The sequence below is a fragment of the Vicugna pacos genome, chromosome 10 (genome assembly GCF_048564905.1).
Source record: "Vicugna pacos chromosome 10, VicPac4, whole genome shotgun sequence".
Lineage (NCBI taxonomy): Eukaryota > Metazoa > Chordata > Mammalia > Artiodactyla > Camelidae > Vicugna > Vicugna pacos.
The window spans coordinates 33,091,288-33,112,408 of record NC_132996.1 but is presented as its reverse complement, the minus strand read 5'-3'; the positions used below and the strand labels follow the sequence as shown (position 1 = coordinate 33,112,408).

The 21,121-nt window shown below is 38.4% G+C and overlaps 1 protein-coding gene and 1 long non-coding RNA gene across 3 annotated transcripts in view; one reads left to right on the top strand and one right to left on the bottom strand.

The window, feature by feature from the left end:
* LOC140698715 (uncharacterized) overlaps positions 1 to 21,121 on the bottom strand; it is a 59,314-nt gene that overhangs the window by 5,847 nt on the left and 32,346 nt on the right. Inside the window, exon 2 of the long non-coding RNA XR_012076576.1 lies at positions 48 to 109. This is a non-coding gene — a long non-coding RNA (uncharacterized lncRNA). The remainder of the gene's footprint in view (positions 1 to 47; positions 110 to 21,121) is intronic.
* SBF2 (SET binding factor 2) overlaps positions 1 to 21,121 on the top strand; it is a 393,567-nt gene that overhangs the window by 364,408 nt on the left and 8,038 nt on the right. For both annotated transcript variants that reach the window (XM_031681212.2, XM_031681211.2), the window contains 4 exons: positions 15,935 to 16,061; positions 18,163 to 18,290; positions 19,432 to 19,665; positions 20,855 to 20,959. In XM_031681212.2, coding sequence (XP_031537072.2) covers positions 15,935 to 16,061; positions 18,163 to 18,290; positions 19,432 to 19,665; positions 20,855 to 20,959 — 594 coding nt within the window. The remainder of the gene's footprint in view (positions 1 to 15,934; positions 16,062 to 18,162; positions 18,291 to 19,431; positions 19,666 to 20,854; positions 20,960 to 21,121) is intronic.

The window sequence follows — 21,121 nt, the reverse complement described above, 5'->3', positions numbered from 1 at the left end:
AGAAAAGAACTAGCATTTATGGAGCATTGCAGTGCTGTGCCACGTACCTTCATGTCACAACTCTGATGGACTCAGACATAAGACTTATTGAAATCTCAGCAGTAGCTTCCTGGAATTGGACCAGAGAAAGAACTAGTTGGTTTCTGAAACTAGGACAGTTGAGCTGACTATTGAGCTGGCCCCCAAGTAAGGTGGCCAGCACTCTAAATTACCGTCTGTTAAAAAGAGGAACAAACTTGGTCTTCTTCTCCAAGAATGTTTGATCTAGGATAGAACCTCAGAAACCTCCAGGTGATAGCAGGTCCTGAAATCCAGCAGACAGTTTTCCCATTTGGGGAGGACCATAGCTTGTGCCTGAGAGTATAAGAGGTAAAGCCTGACCCCTAGAGAAAGAGTCTGGGCCCGACCAGGCAAGCCTCTGAGGTTGAGAACAAGGGCTCCGTGTTCCTGGGTGACCTAATCAGGGCTAATCAAGAGACCAGACAGAAACCCAGTTGTGTAATCCAGTCAAGCCCAGTGGGAGCAGGGAGTGAATGCTACCCTCATCTCAGGCCTTGGTCAAGATTGGACTTGAGAATTGGATGGCACTGGGATTGCATTTGAAGCATTGGCACCAGAGGAAAAGCAAGGTTGACACTTTCAGCCTTGTTTCACCTACGCAGCAATGAATGGGTTCTGGCCTGTCAAACATATTTGACAGAACAGTGAGACTCTTTGAAATACACTGGCGTCAGGTATCTATTGAAAGGAAAGGTGGAAATGTTTTTAGGAACCAGTATTTAGAACCAGGGCTTCTGAAGAGACCAAGTTGATGTATGGTTATATTTTGTTTTGTTTTTTATTCTATTAGTCACTTGATCAGCTTTATCAACTCATTTCATAATTTTTAACAATCTATTTTAAGTATATAATTGAATAGTTTTTAATTTACTCACAGAGTTGTGCAGTTACCACAAACAAATTCAGAACATCTTATCACCCCAAAAACAGACTCCACACCCATTAGCAGTGATTTTTCTGTCACCCCCCACCTCGACCCCATCCCCCACATACACACACTGGTGGTTATGTTTTTGATTGCTCCAATCAGCCTCTTAAAGAAAAGCCTTTTGAATAATTTCAGTTGATTTGAGCAGTGTCTGGAGAAGCTGGTCACAAGGTTGAGCTTTTACTTTTAAACTTTTTGCAGCAAATGATATACTTGCTTCTTGTTTGAATATTAGCCTTTTTATTCAGACTCCTTTTGAAAAATAGATGAGGGAGAAGTTTAGAGCCCATTGTAACTGAGACCAAAGGAGAGAAGCAGGCATCTTCTCTCACATCTGGACGGGTGAAAGCATACATGTCCTTCATGAGAGCACCTCTCACCTTGTGCAGTCTTGTTCCGCTAACCAGATGCTCCAGGCTGCTTCCTGCCTCCGTGCCTGTGTACCGCTGCTGCTGACAGCCATGACCGCTGCTTACGGACAGCCTCCTACGGGCGAGGCACTGTCCTCAGCACTCTTTTATTTCATGATTCTTTCTAAGTAATTGTTGAACCTTTTCCTGATCCCTTCATTTGTATTCTTAATGAACCATGTACACACTTCTTTGGTAGCTTCTATGCACTAGAACATACCTTTTTGTACATGTCCGTTGCCTTCTACTTAGTCTGAGAATCCTTGGGAGCAGGGTCTATGTCGTATTAGTCTTCATATCCCTAATCTCTAACACAATTAGAATTTCAATCTCTAGAATGTAGTAGACTCTCAATAAATATGTACAATAATTGAGTAAATGAAAATTTGACCACCTTGTTCAGCCTTGTTCAAGCCCTCGGCACCTTTCACTGAGACCATCTAGGATATTCTAAGTCGAATTGATAATATAATCCTCTGAAAGCTCAGATACAATGCTATTATTCTCTTTCACAAAAATCTTTAAAGCAGACAAACAACTTTCAGTGGCTCCACATTTCTTAAAGAATTACTCTCCCTTATATCTAATGTGAATATAATAATGTCAAAATTTCACCTGAAAATTTCTTAAGTTTCCTCCCTGGATGCCTGTGTTGTCTCAGTAAGTACACTCATCCAGTTTTTACCCCTGTGTTGAGATAATATCACTGTTTATTCTGCTGAATACTAGATAAAGTAGTTGATTTTCTTTTAGTGTCTTTGTATAAAAATGGATCTATAAATATTAAAATCACAATCATCATAATGTGATGTTCACACGTAAAGAACACAAACACATAGGAACAGAGACCTAAGGGGAGAATATGAGAGTCACATCTCCCATCTAAATCTGACTCTGAGGCATAAATTCAGTGAGAAGAATGGCAGGTAGACTAACCCATGTAAACTTTCTCTAATAAGAATGAAATTGAATCCATGTTGACTTTTTTTTTTTCATAAGAATTAAACTGAGAATAGGTCATTTGTGTAACAAACTGCTTTGCTGAACATTTTAGGATATCATCCATAGGCATTTGAAAATATCTATATATTTTTATCCTGAAATTAACTTACAATTTTTTTGGCTGAAATGAAAGTTTGTAACTGTTTCTCTTTTATATAACATGTTGAGGTAACATCCTCAGATTTCAAAGGGCAAAATAAAGTTTAAAATGAGTAAGTTTGACTGCTGCTTTCACAAATGAGAGATTAAGACTCTAAAGACAACTTCCCCCACAGAAAACAATTATAAAACCCAGGCATGGGGATGGAAACTTTTCAACAAATGGTATAGAATAACTGGACACCTGTTTAGAAAAGTATCAACCCTCGCATCATTCATGAAAATTTACCTGAAATGGATCAAAGACCTAAGTGGCTAAAGGAAATTCTTCAAGCAGAAAATAATGAGAAAAGAAGGATTAGGGTATCAGGAAGGAAAAAAGAACAACTCAAAGTGAAATATGAGTAAACACAATAGACTTTTCTTCTCTTGAGTTTTCTAAATTACATTTGATGGTTGAAGCAAAAACTGTAACACTGTTTGATGTTCTCAATATACGTAGAGGAAACAGTTAAGACAATTCTATTATAAATGGAGGAGCAGGAAGGGATGTAAAGTGAAGTAAGGTTTCTACACTTCACTGAAACTGACAAAATGTTAACACCAGTCAACTGTAACAAGATATGTAGTGTAATACCTAGAACAACTACTAAAAAAGCTGTATAAAGAGATAAAGTCAAAAACACTATAGCTAAAATGGAATTCAAAAAAATGTTCAAGTAGTCCACAGAAGGCAGGAAAAAGAAAACAAACAAAAGAAATACAACAAATGGAAAACAAAAACCAAAATGACAAGACTTCAGCCCTAACATATCAATGATTATGTTAAATGGAAATGATATAAGTATAACATGATGTAACTATATGCTGTTTCTAAGAAACTCAGTTCAAATATAAAAGAATTATTTATTTATAATAAGCAAAAGCTGGAGGTTGGAAGGGACAAAATTTCCTAAAACAGGTGAACGGTTAAACAAACTGTAGTGCATCCATGCCATGGAACACTACTCAGCAATGAAAAGAGATGAACTCCTGACGCACATCACAGTTTGAATGGTTTTCAAGAGCATAATGTTGAGTGAAAAAAAAGCAGTCTCAAATGGTTGCATACTGTATGGTTACGTTTATATAACATTCTCAAAATGACAAGATTATAGAGAGAGAGAATATTGGTTGCCAGGGCTTGGAGATAGTGGGGGGGAAGGGCATGGGTGTAGCTATAAAGAAGTAGCATGAAAAATAAGCCAAACGTCCATCAGCTGGTAAACAGATAAATTCTGGTATATGTATGTGATGGAATACTACTCAGCAAGCAAAAGGAATGAGATATTAATATACACAACATGGATGAGTCTTAAAATCGTGACCAGTGAAAAAAGCCAGATCAATTTCATCTTAAGGAGAAAATTTTTTTGTTTTTTACTTTATATGAGATGGTAGATGTTAACTAAGTAAACCTGTTGTGGAATCATTTCACAACATATATAAATTAAACCATCGTGCTATACCTGTTAAACTTATACAATGATATATGTCAGTTATTTCTCCGTAAAAATGAGGGAAAAGCCAAGTGAAAAAGACTATACAGACTACATGCTATATGATTTCACTTATAGGAAACTCTACAGAAGGGAAAACTATAAGGATAGAAAACAGATCAGTGTTTACCTGGTACCGGTGGTCAGGGAGGGGATCGACTACAAAGGGGCACAAGCATTCACTTTAGGACAAGGGAACTGTTCTGTATCCTGATTGTGGTGGTGGTTACACAAACATAGAACCAAATGACCAGTGACCAAAACGAATCAACCTGTATGCTTAAAATAGGGGAATTGTAGTATATGTAAATTATACTTCAGTGAACTGGAAATTTTTTTTCCATTAGTAAATCCAACTTCTCAGTAAACTGGAGTTGTGGGGTGGGGGAAGGAGGAAGAAAAGAAAGAAAGCAGCAGCTTTCTAGTTTCTCTAGAGAAAAATTTTTCAGTGTAGTGCCCAGAGAGTACTTACAAGCCTGGCTGTCTGCTTTCTGGAAGCAGGGCAGGAAGTGGGTCCAGGGAGATCCCAGTCAAGTGTGCAGATTTTTACTTTTTCTGTACTGTTTTCAGTCTCATCAGTAACCCAGTTGTGCCTGGTATTCTCAAGTCCAGAGCTTATCAAGTTTGGTTTTTCCAGAGAATAAACCTCTAATCTCGTGCTTGCAAGAAGGTAATCACATGACTTCATGGGGTAGGAAAAGACCCTTGAAGTCTCATCACTGCCTCTCTAGACTTATAACTAGTTCTCATTTTTAGCTCCCATTTCACACCTGTATAACATTTGGACCTCTGAGTGCTGAGCCTTTCTGGGTTTACAGGGCAAACTGTTAGTTTCTTTAATAATTTTCATCCACAGGCATTCCAGTGGAGTTTCTCATCTTCTGTCATTTACTGCTATTCTTCTTTCTATTTTCCATCTTTCTGAATTTTCTTGGCCTGCTACTGTCTCCCCTCCCTTTTTCCCCACCTCTGTTTTGGTTTTTGTACCTTTTAAAATTCCTTTCCTTTAATTGAGGGAGAGTTGCTGGGGGCTGAATTTGTATGACTAAATTTGACTTAAGTTAAATGCACTATTAAATGGGTTAAATGTTCAACTTGAAGAATTCTGTATACCTAAATATTAAGAGTCAGCTATAGAATCCACTCACAATCAGTAGGAAATGGGAGGCTCTCATATAAGACATACTGTCCTCACAGATGGGAACATTGTTGTTTCCCAAGTATAATAATTCCTTGGAATGCAATGCTTATATTTTATTGTTAGGGTGGAATGAGGTGGGTGGAAGTGTGAGTAGTCTAGAATGTTGGAAAGTAACCTGTGTTCTTCTGTCACCTCTTTAGTGATATAAACAAAGCAATTTAACATAAGCTAAAATGAAGTATGAGTTACATTCCTGTTACCTTTAGAATACATTACAATAGATGCTAAAACTATGTAATGTTAAGTTTTATAAAGCAAATTGGGGAATATGTTTAATTTATGCAACTGTTTTCATTTTAAATAAGAAGGTAAAATTCAAGTGTTCTATCTGAACCAGTTCTGAAATTGAAAAGTTGACTTGTAATAAAAGCAATTATTTGTAGGTGAATGTTTCACAAACTGTAGAAAATAGTATTAGTCAGGGTCTAAAGACCCCTTTAGTATGATTTCAAATCTGGTTATACTCCATTAAAAATTAGTTAAAATATAAAATTTTTTTAATTTGCCTGAACCCTTTGACTTGATACCCTCACACATAATAACCTGAGTGCAGACAAGTCATAGCAAAGTGAGCATATGACATTAATTGTGGTATTTGAAGGATGCTGGACTATATGATAGGTATCAGTTTTGGTGAAGCAAATTATTTTGTGCTGAAAAAGGGATTGTTTATTCATTCAAAAACAGAAGACTACAGTTAACAAATAATGCTTCTGATTCTTGCTGACTTAATTATAAGGTAGTGTTTCATCATCTCCTACATACTGGTTATAGGCATTAGAAAATGCCTTCTTGGAATACCTTTCAAGTGAACACTAATGCTTTACATGACTCTGGCTTTTGCCAGACAGTTCAAATTAGTGCTGTCCTTAGTCTCTTAGGGGCACAAAACAGAGCCAGGCCCAACAATATTAAAAAAAATAATAATAATAAAGTACAAAATTATGCAGCAGCAAGCAAAATTTCCCCAAGTGGAATGTGTTCACTGCTTATTAACCATTTCTAACATGGTGAATGCCAAAAGGCAGTCCATGGAACTATGCCTGGACTTGCCCATTAGTACTAATAGAGTTGCAAAGAAAACAAATGAAGCACTAATCTTAAATTAGAAATGCCTCATCATATAAAAAGCCATTGTTTACGCCAGTATATCCAGGTGTCAGATGAATTAATAAATGCTAGATCACTGTTTCATAATAGCAACATCTGGCAGATTTTTTGTTGCTTCTAAAAGAAATTGGCTTAGCTCAAATGATATCATTACAGGATGCTTCCTTTTCTTAAAATAGTTGAACCAAATTCAAAAGGAAGACATCCAAAATACAAAAAAAAAAAGTTTTAGCTAAAGTTTCTTTTTAAAATATAATACTGAGGGAAAAAATATGTGTAATATGAATGAAAACATGACATATAAGAAAGCATCTCCTTTATTTCAGCATTAGAGTAAATCTTAGAGGGCATCTTAGAACTTTTAAATTATTTCCTACTTTGAGAAAAACAAGTAACAGTTATAACTTGGCCTTTGAAGTTTATTCAGATTGTAAATTGACTCACTCTGGTCTGGTTCTGTAATATGATTCTCCTCAGTTACCGTATGCCAGCACTATGCTAGGTCCTTTTCCCAAGAGAAAAGCTATTTGCCTTTTGAAGATAGGAGCTTTTCCTGTGAGCACATGTGTGAGGAGCTAAGCTGCCCTCACACAGGTTGGTTACTCTAAAATTTATCCATTAATATTGGCAAAATACCTGCAGTTAATGGATTCATGGTATATGTAAGAGTTTCTGGTGTCTGCCTGTTTCCCAGTCAGCTGAAAACTGGCAAAAATTGACATCCTCCAGGCTGTTTTATAACAGCAATTTTGCATTAAAGCTTTTAGTATTTGAGCCCATAAAATAAGTCTGAGTTTGCCTATGTCTCATTTACTAATTTTTAATCTTTAACAAATTATTAAACCTCTCTGTGCTTCACTTTCTTTATATGTATATGTATCAGAAAAATTAAAAATCTTGTGAAGTTAATTGGCACAGTAGAAGGTGCACAATTAATACTTGTTAAATATTAACCTGTGAAATAACAAAAACTAGTATTACCTATTTTTCTAGTGTGTGTCTAACATAACCACAGGTTTTAACATTTTGATACCATTAAATATAGGGTCTCTTATAGCTTAATATTTGTAATTCCTGAAAGCAGAATCCAATTTTAACTTACTATATTTTACTCCCAAAATGTTTCTTTCCTGGGATTTGAGTCATAGCTTGTTTTTATGGGCCTTTAAATTTTACAAAGTACTTAATGGCATATGGGCAAAAAATAAGACCCTGTAAATACATATTTCTCCAAATTCCATTTCAGATTCTCTTCTTATAAATAAGTGAAATTGGCAGGTTTTATTCCATAATGGAAAACAAAACCAAAAAGCCTCATAGAGCTTAGTCTTAGTATTTTAAATCTGTATGTTTTTTATCTTCATCAAAATAAATAAATAATTATTTTGAACAACAGAATCCAGATGATGACTGAAAGAGGCCTAAAACTCTGTTCATCGGCATAATTTGGGAAATGCTCATATAGAATTAATTTATAGGCTGAGAGGCCTGTCATTCCCAATTCTCCATAATACAATAAGGCTAAATTTATTTGAAGCAGACTTGCCTTTAGGCCCCCAAAATTTTGTGGCCAATAATAAAGAAAACTAATGAAACCAAAAGCTGTTCTTTGAAAAGGTCAATAAAATTGATAAACCTCTAGGCAGACTGATCAAAGAAGAGACACAAATTATCAGTATTAGGAATGAGAAAGATGATGACATCACTGCTGAGTCTTCAGATATTAAAAAGGACCATAAGGGAATATTATGAACAGTTCTGCATCAAGAAACATAAAAATTTAGGACAACTTCCTTGAACAATACAAACTACTACATTCACTAAAGAAGAAATGCGTAACTTGAATAGGCCTATGTCTATTAAGGAAATTGAAACTGTAGTTAAAATAGTTCCACACTGAAAACCTTCAGGCCCAGGTGACTTCACTGGTGAATTCTACCAGATATTTAAGGAAGAAACAATGGCAGTTCTACAAAAACTCTTTCAGAAAATTTAAGCAAAGGGAATATTTCCCAACTCAAGCTTTGAGGCCAGCATTACCCTAGTCTGACAAAGACAGGAAAAGAAAACTATAGACCAAGACCCCTGATGATCACAGATTCGAATTTTCTAAACAAAATTTTAGCAAATCAAATTCAACAATATGTTTAAAAGATAATATGCCTTGGTCAAATGAGGTTTATTCCAGGAATGCACAGTTGGTTTCACATTTGAAATCAATCAGGTTGATTTACCATATTAAGCAACTAAAAAAAAAAAATATGGGCATCTCAGTAGATGCAGAAAAAGCACCTGACAAAATATAACATCCATTCCTTATGAAAATTCTCAGGAAACCAAGAACAGAAGGAAACTTTCTCAAACTATATAAATAGTATCTATTAAAAAAAAAAAAACAAACCCTACAGCTAACACCATACTTAATAGTGAAAGACTGAATGCTTTCCCCCTAAGATCAGGAACAAGACATAGATTTCTGCTTCACCACTTCTGTTCAATATTATACTAAAGGTTGTGGCCATGCAATACTAAGTAAGGCAAGAAAATAATAATAATAATAATAATAATAAAGATATCCACATAGAAAAGAAGTAAAACTTTCTTTATTCACAAATAACGTGATTGTCTATAGAACCTACAAAAAAAGAAAAAGCTACTAGAATTAATGGGTTTAGCAAGTCTGTAGAATACATGCTCAATATTCAAAACTTAATACTAACAATAAACCATTGGAAGAATTGAAATTTAAAAATCACTGTCATTTATGACAGCATCAAAAAACATGAAAGAAATACAACAAAATGTGTTAAAGACTTGGACACTGAAAACTATAAAACATTATTAAAAGAAATTAGACAATTAAATCAAGAAGTACATGTTGTTCATGGATCAGAAGACTCAATATTGTTAAAATGTCAGTCCCCACAAATTGATCTAAAGATTCAATGTAATCACAATAGAACTCTTAGGAGGCTGTTTTGTAGAAATTGACAAGCTAATTCTGAAATTCACATGGAAATGCAAAGGATCTAAAATAGCCAAAACAACTTTGAAAAGGAACAAAATTGGAAAACTAGCACTAATTTTATTATAAAGCTGTAGTAGTCAAGACAGTGTGATAATTGGTGTAAAGACAGACAAACAGATCAATGGAACAGAATGGGGAGTCCAGAAATAGTTCTACACATATATGTGGACAACTGGGGAGGAGGGTATAGCTCAGGGGTAGAGAGCATGCTTACGCATGCATTAGCTCCTGGGATCAATTCCTAGTACCTCCATTAAAAATAAATAAGTAAACCTAATCACCACCACCCCACCCCCCAAAAAAGAGCAAAACCAAACCAAAACAAAAAAAGATCAATCAATATGGACAACTGATTTTTGACAAAGATGCACAAGCAATAGGTAGAGAAAGAATAAATACTCTTTTCAACAAATGGTACCAGACAATTGGATTTCCAGGTGAAAAAAAAAATTAATTTTGATTCTAGCATCAATATAAAAATTAATTCAAAAGGGATCAGACTTAAATGTAAGACCTAATACTATATAAGACTTCTAGAAGAAGACATAGAAAGAAATTTTTGTGATCTTAGGTTGTTAGGCAAGGATATCATAGATTTAACACCAAAAGTATGAGCCATAAAAGAACTGATAAATTAGAATTTGTCAAAATTAAAATTTTTATTCTTCAAAAGTCACTTAAGAAAATGAAAAGACAAATCAGAGTAGAAAAAAACAATTGCAAATCATATATCTGCTAAAAGACTTGTATCCAGAATATATAAAGAATTCTCAAAACTCAATAAATAAAAAACAATCAACCTATGTTTTAAATGGGAAAAATATTTGTACTAATTCCACCAAAGATATGCAGATGGAGACTAAGCATATGAAAATATACTTGATTTCATTTATCATTAGGAAATGCAAATTAAAATCACAATGAGATACTACTATATATCTGTTTTTTTTTTTTACGTTTTTATTGATTCATAATCATTTTACAGTGTTGTGTCAAATTCCAGTGTTCAGTACAATTTTTCAGTCATACATGGACATATACACACTCATTGTCACATTTTTTTCTCTGTGATTTATCATAACATTTTGTGTATATTTCCCTGTGCTATACAGTGTAATCTTGTTTATCTGTTCTACAATTTTGAAATCCCAGTCTATCCCTTCCCACCCTCTACCCCGCCCCCCCCCCCCTCCCGGTAACCACAAGTCTGTATTCTCTGTCCATGAGTCCATTTCTGTCCTGTATTTATGCTTTGTTTTTGTTTGTTTGTTTGTTTTTGTTTTTTAGATTCCACATATGAGCGATCTCATATGGTATTTTTCTTTCTCTTTCTGGCTTACTTCACTTAGAATGACATTCTCTAGGAGCATCCATGTTGCTGCAAATGGCATTATGTTGTCGGTTTTTATGGCTGAGTAGTATTCCATTGTATAAATATACCACCTCTTCTTTATCCAGTCACCTGTTGATGGACATTTAGGTTGTTTCCATGTTTTGGCTATTGTAAATAGTGCTGCTATGAACATTGGGGTGCAGGTGTCATCCTGAAGTAGATTTCCTTCTGGGTACAAGCCCAGGAGTGGGATTCCTGGGTCATATGGTAAGTCTATTCCTAGTCTTTTGAGGAATCTCCACACTGTTTTCCATAGTGGCTGCACCAAACTGCATTCCCACCAGCAGTGTAGGAGGGTTCCCCTTTCTCCACAGCCTCTCCAGCATTTGTCATTTTTGGATTTTTGAATGACGGCCATTCTGACTGGTGTGAGGTGATACCTCATTGTAGTTTTGATTTGCATTTCTCTGATAATTAGTGATATTGAACATTTTTTCATGTGCTTTTTGATCATTTGTATGTCTTCCTTGGCGAATTGCTTGTTTAGGTCTTCTGCCCATTTTTGGATTGGGTTGTTTATTTTTTTCTTATTGAGTCGTATGAGCTGCTTATATATTTTGGAGATCAACTGTATATCTGTTTTGATGGCTAAAATTTAAAAACTGACTTTCCTCAAGTGTTGCAAGGATATGGAGGAACTGGAACTTTCTAAAACTGCTGGTGGAAATACAAAATTATGCCATTGTTTGAGAAAACAATTTGATCATTTCTTAAAGAATTAAACATACCTACCTACCATATGATTCTGCATTCCATTCCTAGGCAGTTACAAAAGAGACATGAAGGCTTATGCCCATACAAAGACCTGAACATAACTGTTCATAGCAACGTTACATATAATAACCAAAAATCTAGAAGCAACCCAATGTCCATCCACAGATGGATGAGTAAACAAACTGTGGTATTTCCATACAATGGACCACTGCTTAGCTACAGAAAGGAATTTACTACTAATAACCCAACAACATGGATACTTCTCCAATATTTATGCTTAATGAAAAAAAGCAGACCAAAAAAAAGCGTACATACTTATGATTCCATTTATATACATTTCTAGTAAATGCAAATTAATCTGTAGTGACAAAACCAAATCAATGGTAGCTTGACGAGGAGGATACAGGAAGAGATAAGGGGCACAGTTATAGATGATATATATTCATTATCTTGATTGTGGTGTGGTTTCACGGGTGCATAGAGATGTCAAAAGGTATCAGATTGTACCCTTTAAATATATGCAGCTTACTGCACGTCAGTTATACTGCATTAAAGTTGTTAAAGCAAAAAGATCTTGGGGCTAACAAACCTCTAAATTCTCACTCATTCCCTGTATCTCAGTCGTCAGAGTCTCTTTGGCCTGAGACTTCCAGTTAAAACCATACTTAACAGGAGGAGAGGGAAGCATCTTGTGGAGACCACTGTGGTGGCAGGTGAATCTAGGTGTCCCACTGATAATGAGGAAAAGAAGCCAGTTAACTGGACAAACTGAGTCCCTGGGATGTAGGACTAAATGGAGAAAGTGTAATTTTTCTCTTTTTACTGGAAATCTTAAGCACTAGGTTTTGTCCTGTAACTACATTCAGGTCTTCATTTTTCATTAACATAAAAAGGCATTTCAGGAAATTATTTGTGTTTCTTAATGTCAGATTCCAAATGTGGTTATTTAGGCATTAATCAACCCAGCCTTCAAGTCAATCTGATATATATTTTTTCCATTGAAGCAATTTTCACATGCTTGTTGCTTAAACTGTTGCTAGAGAGAGAAAAAATCAAATTGTTGAGCATCTTCTCTTTTACTTCCAATAGACCTGGTAATTAACCCCAGTTATGAGGGCAGACTGTTTTTTCAACCCCAGGCAGTCAATAACTGCAGATACCATTGTGGCACATAGACACAGACACACACGTGTACACACTAGTGCCCCCAAGTGCTCACACCCCGGTGTTCTCTGAGCACCAATTCCAGTTCAAGTAGGGTGAGTGCCAGAGGCCTGGGAGAAGTGTCTAACCTTTCTAACATAATTGTAGAGTGCAGGGTTTGTGGTGAGGCCAGCCACTCAGCACAGTGGGCTGTGAAAGCGTTTTTCCACTTGTAGCAGAGTTTTGCTTCTGGTCCTCGCATGTGATCTCCCTGAAATGCCTGTAAGTTCAACTTAAGGTCATAGTCATTATCATTTCCATTCTGCTTTACCTCAGAAGTGGGTCATTAAAGTTGTATTCCTAAGCATATTAAATATCAGGATAATCAAAGAAAGAAAGATATGTGTAAGACAAGTGGTTTCCAAGGAGAAGAGTCATTGAAAGAAATGTTTTGTTGTTCTGGGGCTTTGTTTAACAAGTTTTTAGAAGAGTTTTTAGAATTACTGTGGACTGGGTCAGTGGAAATAACCCTGAACTCTTAACTTTCCCTGGAAACAGTGAGCCAAAGGTCTGGCCTGTGACTACCAAGGTTTATTCCAGGGGCTCTTGGAGCTCACCCTGCCCAAGCACATTGCACATTGTCCTCCTGGAGACTCATATGGAAGAGAACCATCCTCCTGAATCTGTCTCCTTCTTCTGTCCCACCACCCACAAACTGAGTCACCCCGTCTCCATCATGTGCACACTGGCCCCTTGAGGTGGTATTATTGATTCTGAACCAGGAACTCAGGCTAGAGAGTTTAAGTTCTAAAACCTGAAATATGGCATACTATCTAGCTATCCAGAACCATGTCCCAGTTGTCTCATGGAAAGCTCTCCTGTCCTAGGCAGACCAGGCAGACAGGCAGGGCAGTGGCTGAGGTCAGGGAAGCAAGTCCACAGTATGCAAACCCATTGCACAGCAGTCAAACTCTGTTTTAATATGTCTTCCTAACACTAATTTTATTTTTTATTACTTATTAACTAAAAATTTAGTTCAATTAAAAAGCAAAAAAAAACTATAGGAAAAAAACTTTTAAGTATCACAGAAAACTAGGTTTCTAACTAGATGATAAACTTTAGTAAAAATCAATGATTCCGGATCATGACTTTAAATTCCCAATGATCTATTGGGCAGTCAACATACTGCACACAGTCCTGCTCACTCTGGCTGACCAAGTGTCGGTCTACCTTGCCAAATTAAACATGGAGAGGAAAGCTGGCTTTTAGACAGCCTGCCTGCAGTGTTCATTTGAAACAGCTTTTAGGCAAATACAATTGTGATTAGAACTTATCTCAACCAAACAAAATTCTCTAATTGGTTGTGAGAGATTGAGCAACATAGAGGTGAGATTGCTGGGCGGACAACGTCACAAGGTCATCAGTCTATCTTCTGCCAACATAAGATGGCTCCATAGAGTCTGCATAGAGCTTGCCTGAAGCACGCTACAGCTCAGTGATGGTTCCCAGCTCTGCCTTGCTCCCTCCCTCCCATATCATTCCCTCATCCTTAATCATCCATCCAGTGACCTCACTAATTTACTGATGAAAAATTAAGGTTACAAGGCATAAGCCCCTCCCCCTTCTCTTAGCACTTGAACATTTCTTTCTTTTCACCCCCTCTTCTATCCCTCTTCATTTTTAAGCCTGTTTCCTATTTCTGGGCCCTTAGCCCCATTCATTCTTTCTTCCTCAGGGCCTTGCTCTCTTAGTTATTAGTCCTTTCTCCACAATTTGTTCCATCTCCGTTGGCTCCTTCGGCATCGCCGTCAGACAGGGACACGTTTCTTTTGTCTAGAAAACATCTCTTCGCTGTCCCCCCAGATCACCATTCTCTTCTCGTTCCTTTCACTGCCAAACTTCTGGAAGTATAATTTTTCTTGTTGTGTTATACACTATGACATCACAAATGCCTGGAAAGCAAGAACTGTAACTTAACGGTGGTTTCTGTCAAGGGTCTAGCTCACTGTAAAGCAGTGAGTGAAGTGTACACCTTGGAGCCTCACAAGCCAGTGTTCAAACTTAGGCTCACTAGTTAGTGAATGACTTCAGGTAAATTACTTAGTCTTGCTTATCTTCAGCTTCCTCATTTGTAGAGAGGAAGGGTAATAATGCCTATCTTCAGAGGATCTGAATAGACTTTTTTCCAAAGACATACAAAGGCCAAATAAGTACATGAAAAAGTATTCAACATCACTCACTAATCATCAGGGCAAATCAAAACCACAGTGAGATATCACTTCACACCTGTTAGAATGGCTGTTATCAAAAGGACAAGAGGTAACAGGTGCTGGTGAAGATGTGAAGAAAAAGAATTCTTGTATACTGTTGGTGGGAATGTAAATTGGTGCAGCCACTGTGGCAAGCAATATGGAAGTTCCTCAAAAAAATGAAAAATAGAACTGTTTTATGATCTCATAATCCTCCTTCTGGATATATTGGAATGAAATCATTATCTCAAAGAGATATCTATACTCCCATGTTCATTGCAGCATTATTCACAATAGCCAAGAAACGGAAACAACCTAAGTGTCCCTCTATGGATGAATGGATAAAGAAAATGTTACTTGCACACACGCGCACGCACACACACACGATAATGTGGATGGCCTTTTAAGGGCATTATGATAAGTGAAATAAGTCAGAGAAAGATAACTACTGTATGATCTTACTTATATGTAGAATCTAAACTAGCCTTACTCATAGAAACAGAATAGAACGATGGTACCCAGGGGCCGGGGGGCAAGGAGAGTGGAGAGATGTTGGTCTTCCAGTTATAAGAGAAATCAGTTCTGGGGATCCACCATACAGCATGGTGACTATAGTTAATAAGACTGTGTTACATACTTGAAAGTTACTAAGAGGGCAGATCTCAAGTGTTCTTACCACAAAAAAAGGTAATTATGTGAGGTTATGGAGGTGTTAACTAACCCTGTTGTGGTAATCATTTCACAAGAGATATGTGTATTAAATCATCATGTTGTATACCTTAAACTTACACAATGTTATATATGTCAGTTATATCTCAATAGAGCTGGAAAAAATAATGCCTCTCTTGCAATGTTGTTATGGAGATTAAATGTGATTATGTTTATAAAAAACCCCTAGCATGGTGTCTGGCAAAAGTCTGGTTCCCTTCCCACTTCCACTCATGGTAGGGATTCAACTGACAGTCCATATGGTCTCCTGCATATTTCAGGCAGCATCAGGGGCATGGCATCCTCTTTTTGTTCCATTTGATTCTCTTTTCTTTGCCTTGTGTGTTTCAGGTTCACAACCAGTATCCAACTGAGTTTGAATTCAATCTCTATTACTTAAAGTTCTTGGCTTTTCACTATGTGTCTAATCGCTTTAAAACATTTCTCCTGGATTCAGACTATGAGAGACTAGAGCACGGTACGTGTTTGCATGTCCTTGTTCCATTTCGTTTGTTATCTTATGTGTTTTTAATGAAAAACTCCAGTAAAATAACCATCCATAAGTGTGGTAAGGCCATTTTAGGGTTTTACTCTGAACTACAAAAGTAGGATGGATATGCATGAGTGAGATGATGTGCTGCGTTAGCTCTTAGGGCCTGCAAGTGGTCAGTCATCCTGTTTTATTATCTACAAGTGGTTATCACTGAGGAAAAACGCTTGACTCACAGTTTTCCCATCCTTGGTACACTCTGATAGGTAAGGTGCCTGCCCCTGGAAGCAGTTTGCATAGCAGTTACAGCCATGGGCTCTGGAGCAAACAGATCAGAGTCAGATTTCAGCGCTCCCAGTTACCAGCCAGGTACTTTGGACAGGTTAGGTATCTCTCTGTTTCCTCATCTTTAAAATGAGGACAGTAACAACACTGACCCCTTTGGGCCATGATGGTCACAGTAGGAAGTATTTGTAAATTTCTTAGCACAGTTCCTAGGACATGGTAAAAACTCAATAAATTTTAGACATCACCATCATGATTACAATTTTTATTAGCAGTAATAATTGTGAAGAGTAGACTCTGAAAGCCAGTCAGCTCCTGTGAAAACATTCCCCCCAGGGGGGTTTTACATTCTTGCTTTTGCTCTTAGTATAGGAAGAGGGGAAGGGAGGGATATACATGAGTATTTCTGTTAAGAAGACAAGCAAATAAAGTCAGTATATTATTTACTGTTTATTTTCAGTTTAATATGTGTACCTGAATATTCATAAAGAGGGTTCTCTTAGTAGCTGAAAATATTTACTGATGTTCTCAGTTTAAAATATGAAATCAGGAAATACTGCTTTCCATTGCATGTTATTAAAATTGTCTAGTATGATATTTCATACTTTTGGTAAGGAGACAGCACTGGTGAGACCATTTCCCTTCTTGTTTGTACTTCCAGACCTTTGTTGACTCATAGAATTGTCATTCCACAAATCATAATCAGAAACCTTAATTTTTTAAGTACCCATGTCTTGGGAAGACATTAAGTAAAGCTGGTTACAGTGGACATTGGAGTCACTTGGAGAACTTGTTTAAATGACTGGTATTTGGGACCTTCCTCATAGATGCTGATATAATTGGTCTGAAGTGAGACCTAGGCATGGGGTTTTTTGTTTTTTGTTTGTTTGTTTTTTAAGCCTTTGGTTTGGTTTGGTGTAACGAGCGGCCAGGGTTGAGAACTGCTGTGCTGGATTCTGCATTTAAAAGGTAAAGAAACATTAATTAGTTGTGGAGGCCCCTCATATTACAGGATTTTGTACAGCCTTGAGCTTGAGACATTCTTTTATGATAGATAAAATACTTGTTGACTTTTGACTGAAGTCTTTTCATTCAAAGAAAGACAGCCCTGCTAAGAGAGGCTCCCTTCCTGACCTTTTAAAGAAACACCTCCTGCCTCACCCCAACACGTCTTCCTCTCCGTTAAAAGCAGAGTGAGCCCACATGAGTAACAGACTGACTGTCTGAAAGGTACAAATATAGTACCTGAAGTGCCCCCCTAAATTCAGCTTTTGTTTTTAATTTCACCCAAGGATACAGACCACACCCTTCTGACATCCAAAGTCTCTGAGACCATGACTTGCAGTATATATAAACTACTAAACAAGGAAAACACTTTAAATGGCTTCATAATAAATAGCCTACAACTTTAAAAAGAAACATGGAATTATGTTTTTAACTGAGTTTCATCAAATCAACTCTTCAGTTTTTCCATTTTCTCTTGTAAAATGTGTAGAATGTCTCCTGGCACGGACCTCTGTGAATCTAGATACAGATGCAGGATGTAGGTTGGAAGAGTCGTGATGTGCTGCTCAGTGTCTGGGAAAACCTTATCAGATGTTTTCCTTCCATTTGGATTTGTTTCCATATAGCTGTGAAGTTAATTCCTATCTTTAGCTTTGCAGTTATTTTCTAAGATTTCTGCACATGCACTGCTGTTTCTAGAGCCGTAAGAAATATTCCATTTTTCATCTGCTACATGCATCATACTTCTAGGCAAACTGTTGATTTATTTGACTTTTGTTGAATTTTTTTGGATTTACAGGAACTTTATTTGATGATAAAGGAGATAAGCATGCCAAAAAAGGAGTTTGTATTTGGGAATGTATTGACAGAATGCACAAGAGAAGTCCCATTTTCTTTAATTATTTATATTCACCAGTGGAAATAGAGGTACGGAAAGAAAACATTTGTGTTTTATTTTTGGAATATTTTGTGTTAAAGTTTTCCTTACTTTGAGTGTATATAAGCGGTTTAAACTTTTTATAAACATTTGACTAGGTTTCATACCAGAATCTATTTAAAAGTTTGATACACTATGGGTTTAGGTTCTGATGGAATGGAGACTGTTACCAAATTGTTGACCACAAAAATTAGAAGCTGGCCCCCAAAACATAGAAGGGATAACAAGAAAGTCGAGCAAATCAACTCTCCCCAGGAAGAAAGAACAAACAAAACTTGAAACCTCAGCAGATTGTCTAAGCTGAAAAATCTAAAATACTTTGCAGAAGATTTCCCTAAGTCCATTTGTAGCAAAGCCATGGAAAAACCCCTGTGGGAAGCAGGGATGTTTGGAGCCCAGCCGAGAAGGATGACATCTCAGGGGCAGTCATGCTCTGCCACGCATGTCTGTCTGAAATAGGCTCTGCGAGGGGGCGGGCCACCTTACTCCGGGGCATACGATAGGGCCCTACTCTGGCCTTTCTCCAAATGCGCCCTCCTTGTGAGGTGAGGAGTACAGGAAACCAAGGATACACACTTACATGCCCCTTATTCATCTGGACCATGCTCTTGAACTTCAGAATTCCTTGCCCAAATTCAAGTTACTCACCAGGCCATTTCTCCAAGTCTGTTCCCCAAGTCAGTGAACATATCCCTAAGCCCAAAGGGCTGCTGAGAAGCAGCTGTTTCACAGGGAGTGGACAGAGTCTAGCTGCATGAGTCAGGGTATATACACATGTTCACAAAAGGCCCTGAATGTAGGACAGAGCTGGGTCAGAGGAGCAGGGGATTAGGCCAAGAACTGGGAGCTGGGACCAGCTTCCCCAGTGCCACAACTTTCTGGTGTAGAATTCTGAGGAGTCCAAGAATTCTCAGTTGAAGCCTGGCCGTCCAGGTCATTAGGAAGTTATATTCGTTAAGGTAGGAGGTTAGAATGGAGTTTTTCTAACAGTTTACCTGGGTGTGTAATGTTTAAATAACCTCTGTTCTTACTCTTTCCCCGAACCCTGCAACATTAGGGGCTGTCCTCCCAGTAAGCTTGGGGCACTTTGAGGTCAAGATGAAACTACGTATCAGAATTTTCTTTAAACAGGCCCTGAAGCCCAATGTAAACGTTTCCAGTCTCAAGAAGTGGGACTACTACATAGAGGAGACCCTCTCCGCGGGGCCTTCGTATGACTGGATGATGCTGACCCCCACACAGCTCCCCTCCGAGGACTCGGAGCTGGCCAGAGGAGCCGGGCCCCAGAGCCAGAGGAGAACCGTGTGGCCGTGCTACGATGATGTCAGCTGTGTGCAGCCCGACGCTCTCACCAGCCTTCTCACCGTAAGTCAGCCGTGCGTACGCACGCTCCTGAGGCACCAGGGCCCTGGAGGCACGCGAGGCCTCAGGAACCAGGCTAAGTTTGAAACTGGTTCACAAACTTGTAGGCATGACTCTCCTTACTCTGGGCTGGCATCAGACATAGCACTGAAGGAGTATGAGGACCCCAGATTTGCTCCCCAGCCTCAATGGGGGACCAGGCTTAGGTACTGGAAAAGAGGCTTGACAAAAGTGAGTTTTCCAGCAGTAAGGAAGCATTCGAGCAGATGGATCAGTTTGCAGCTTCCCAGCTGCTTGAGCTGGCCGAGCAGCCTGAGTCAGGCGTGGGTTATGGCTTTTGTGGGTGCTTTACTTCCTCTGGTCAGAAGTGTGGGTAGCTGATGGCCTGATGGGAATACAGCCAACCATCTTCTACAAGGAATATCCTGGAGTGAAGCCGTTCTGGCAGCAGCCACCCTGATGAGAGCAGCAGCCCTGAGAGAAGGGTTTGAGCCTTGCTATGGGCCAAACAATTCCTGAAGAGTCCTCTCCATCTGGTTTTCTGACCAGGAGGCGTACGCTCTGTGAAAGCACCGTCACAGAGGCTGCTGCTCTGGTCTTCAGCTTCCCTGTCTGGGGGAAACCCCATTCCTCGGGCATTCCTTGGTTCATTCTCTCTACATCTGGTTTGAATCATTAGAGTTGAGGGGTTCCTCTGTCAAGGACAGACTTCACATCTACCTCAGTGTTAGGCTTTGGCAGCAGCCCAGTGCTTGACCTTTTGCTATGGCCATCAGATTTCCTATGGGCTGGCCAAAGATGAAGGTGTTTGGGATACACATTTCATCTGTCTGTTTAAGCCGTCTGTACAAAAAGGCCTGGTTACAGATCCTAATCATCTTTGCCACAGCGTATCACACCAGCTAAGGCTCGCTCCACTGTCCCTGGCTTGGGAGACCTCTGAGGCCCCCGGCTTACAGCTGTCTTTAACTGCCCTCCGGTCATGCTCTTCATCTGGGCCCAGTACAGAGGAGGTGTGGCTCCAGGGCACATCCTGATCTCTATGAAATGCGTATCTGTCAGAAAACTCCTGGTGGAGGGAGGGTATAGCTCAGTGGTAGAGTGTGTGCTTAGCATGCCTGAGGTCCTGGGTTCATTACTCAGTACCTACATTTAAAAAATAAATAATAAATTCCTTTTAATTACTTTGCAGGAAATTGAAAGATTGGAGCATAAATTGAACCAAACCCCTGAGAAGTGGCAGCAGCTGTGGGAAAGAATAATCGTGGACCTTAAAGAAGAGCCCAGAGCAGACCGTGTGAGTTGGCAAAGCCCTTTGAAGAGCTATTTCTGAGTTTTTTGAGGGTGCTAGGTCAGGTGGGGCCCTGCCACAGATAACCTAGGGGACTTATGGCCAAAGGGAAAGGTGGAAAGGGAGGGGTCATTCCCTGAGGGTCTAGGGCAGAAAGTTCCAAATGAC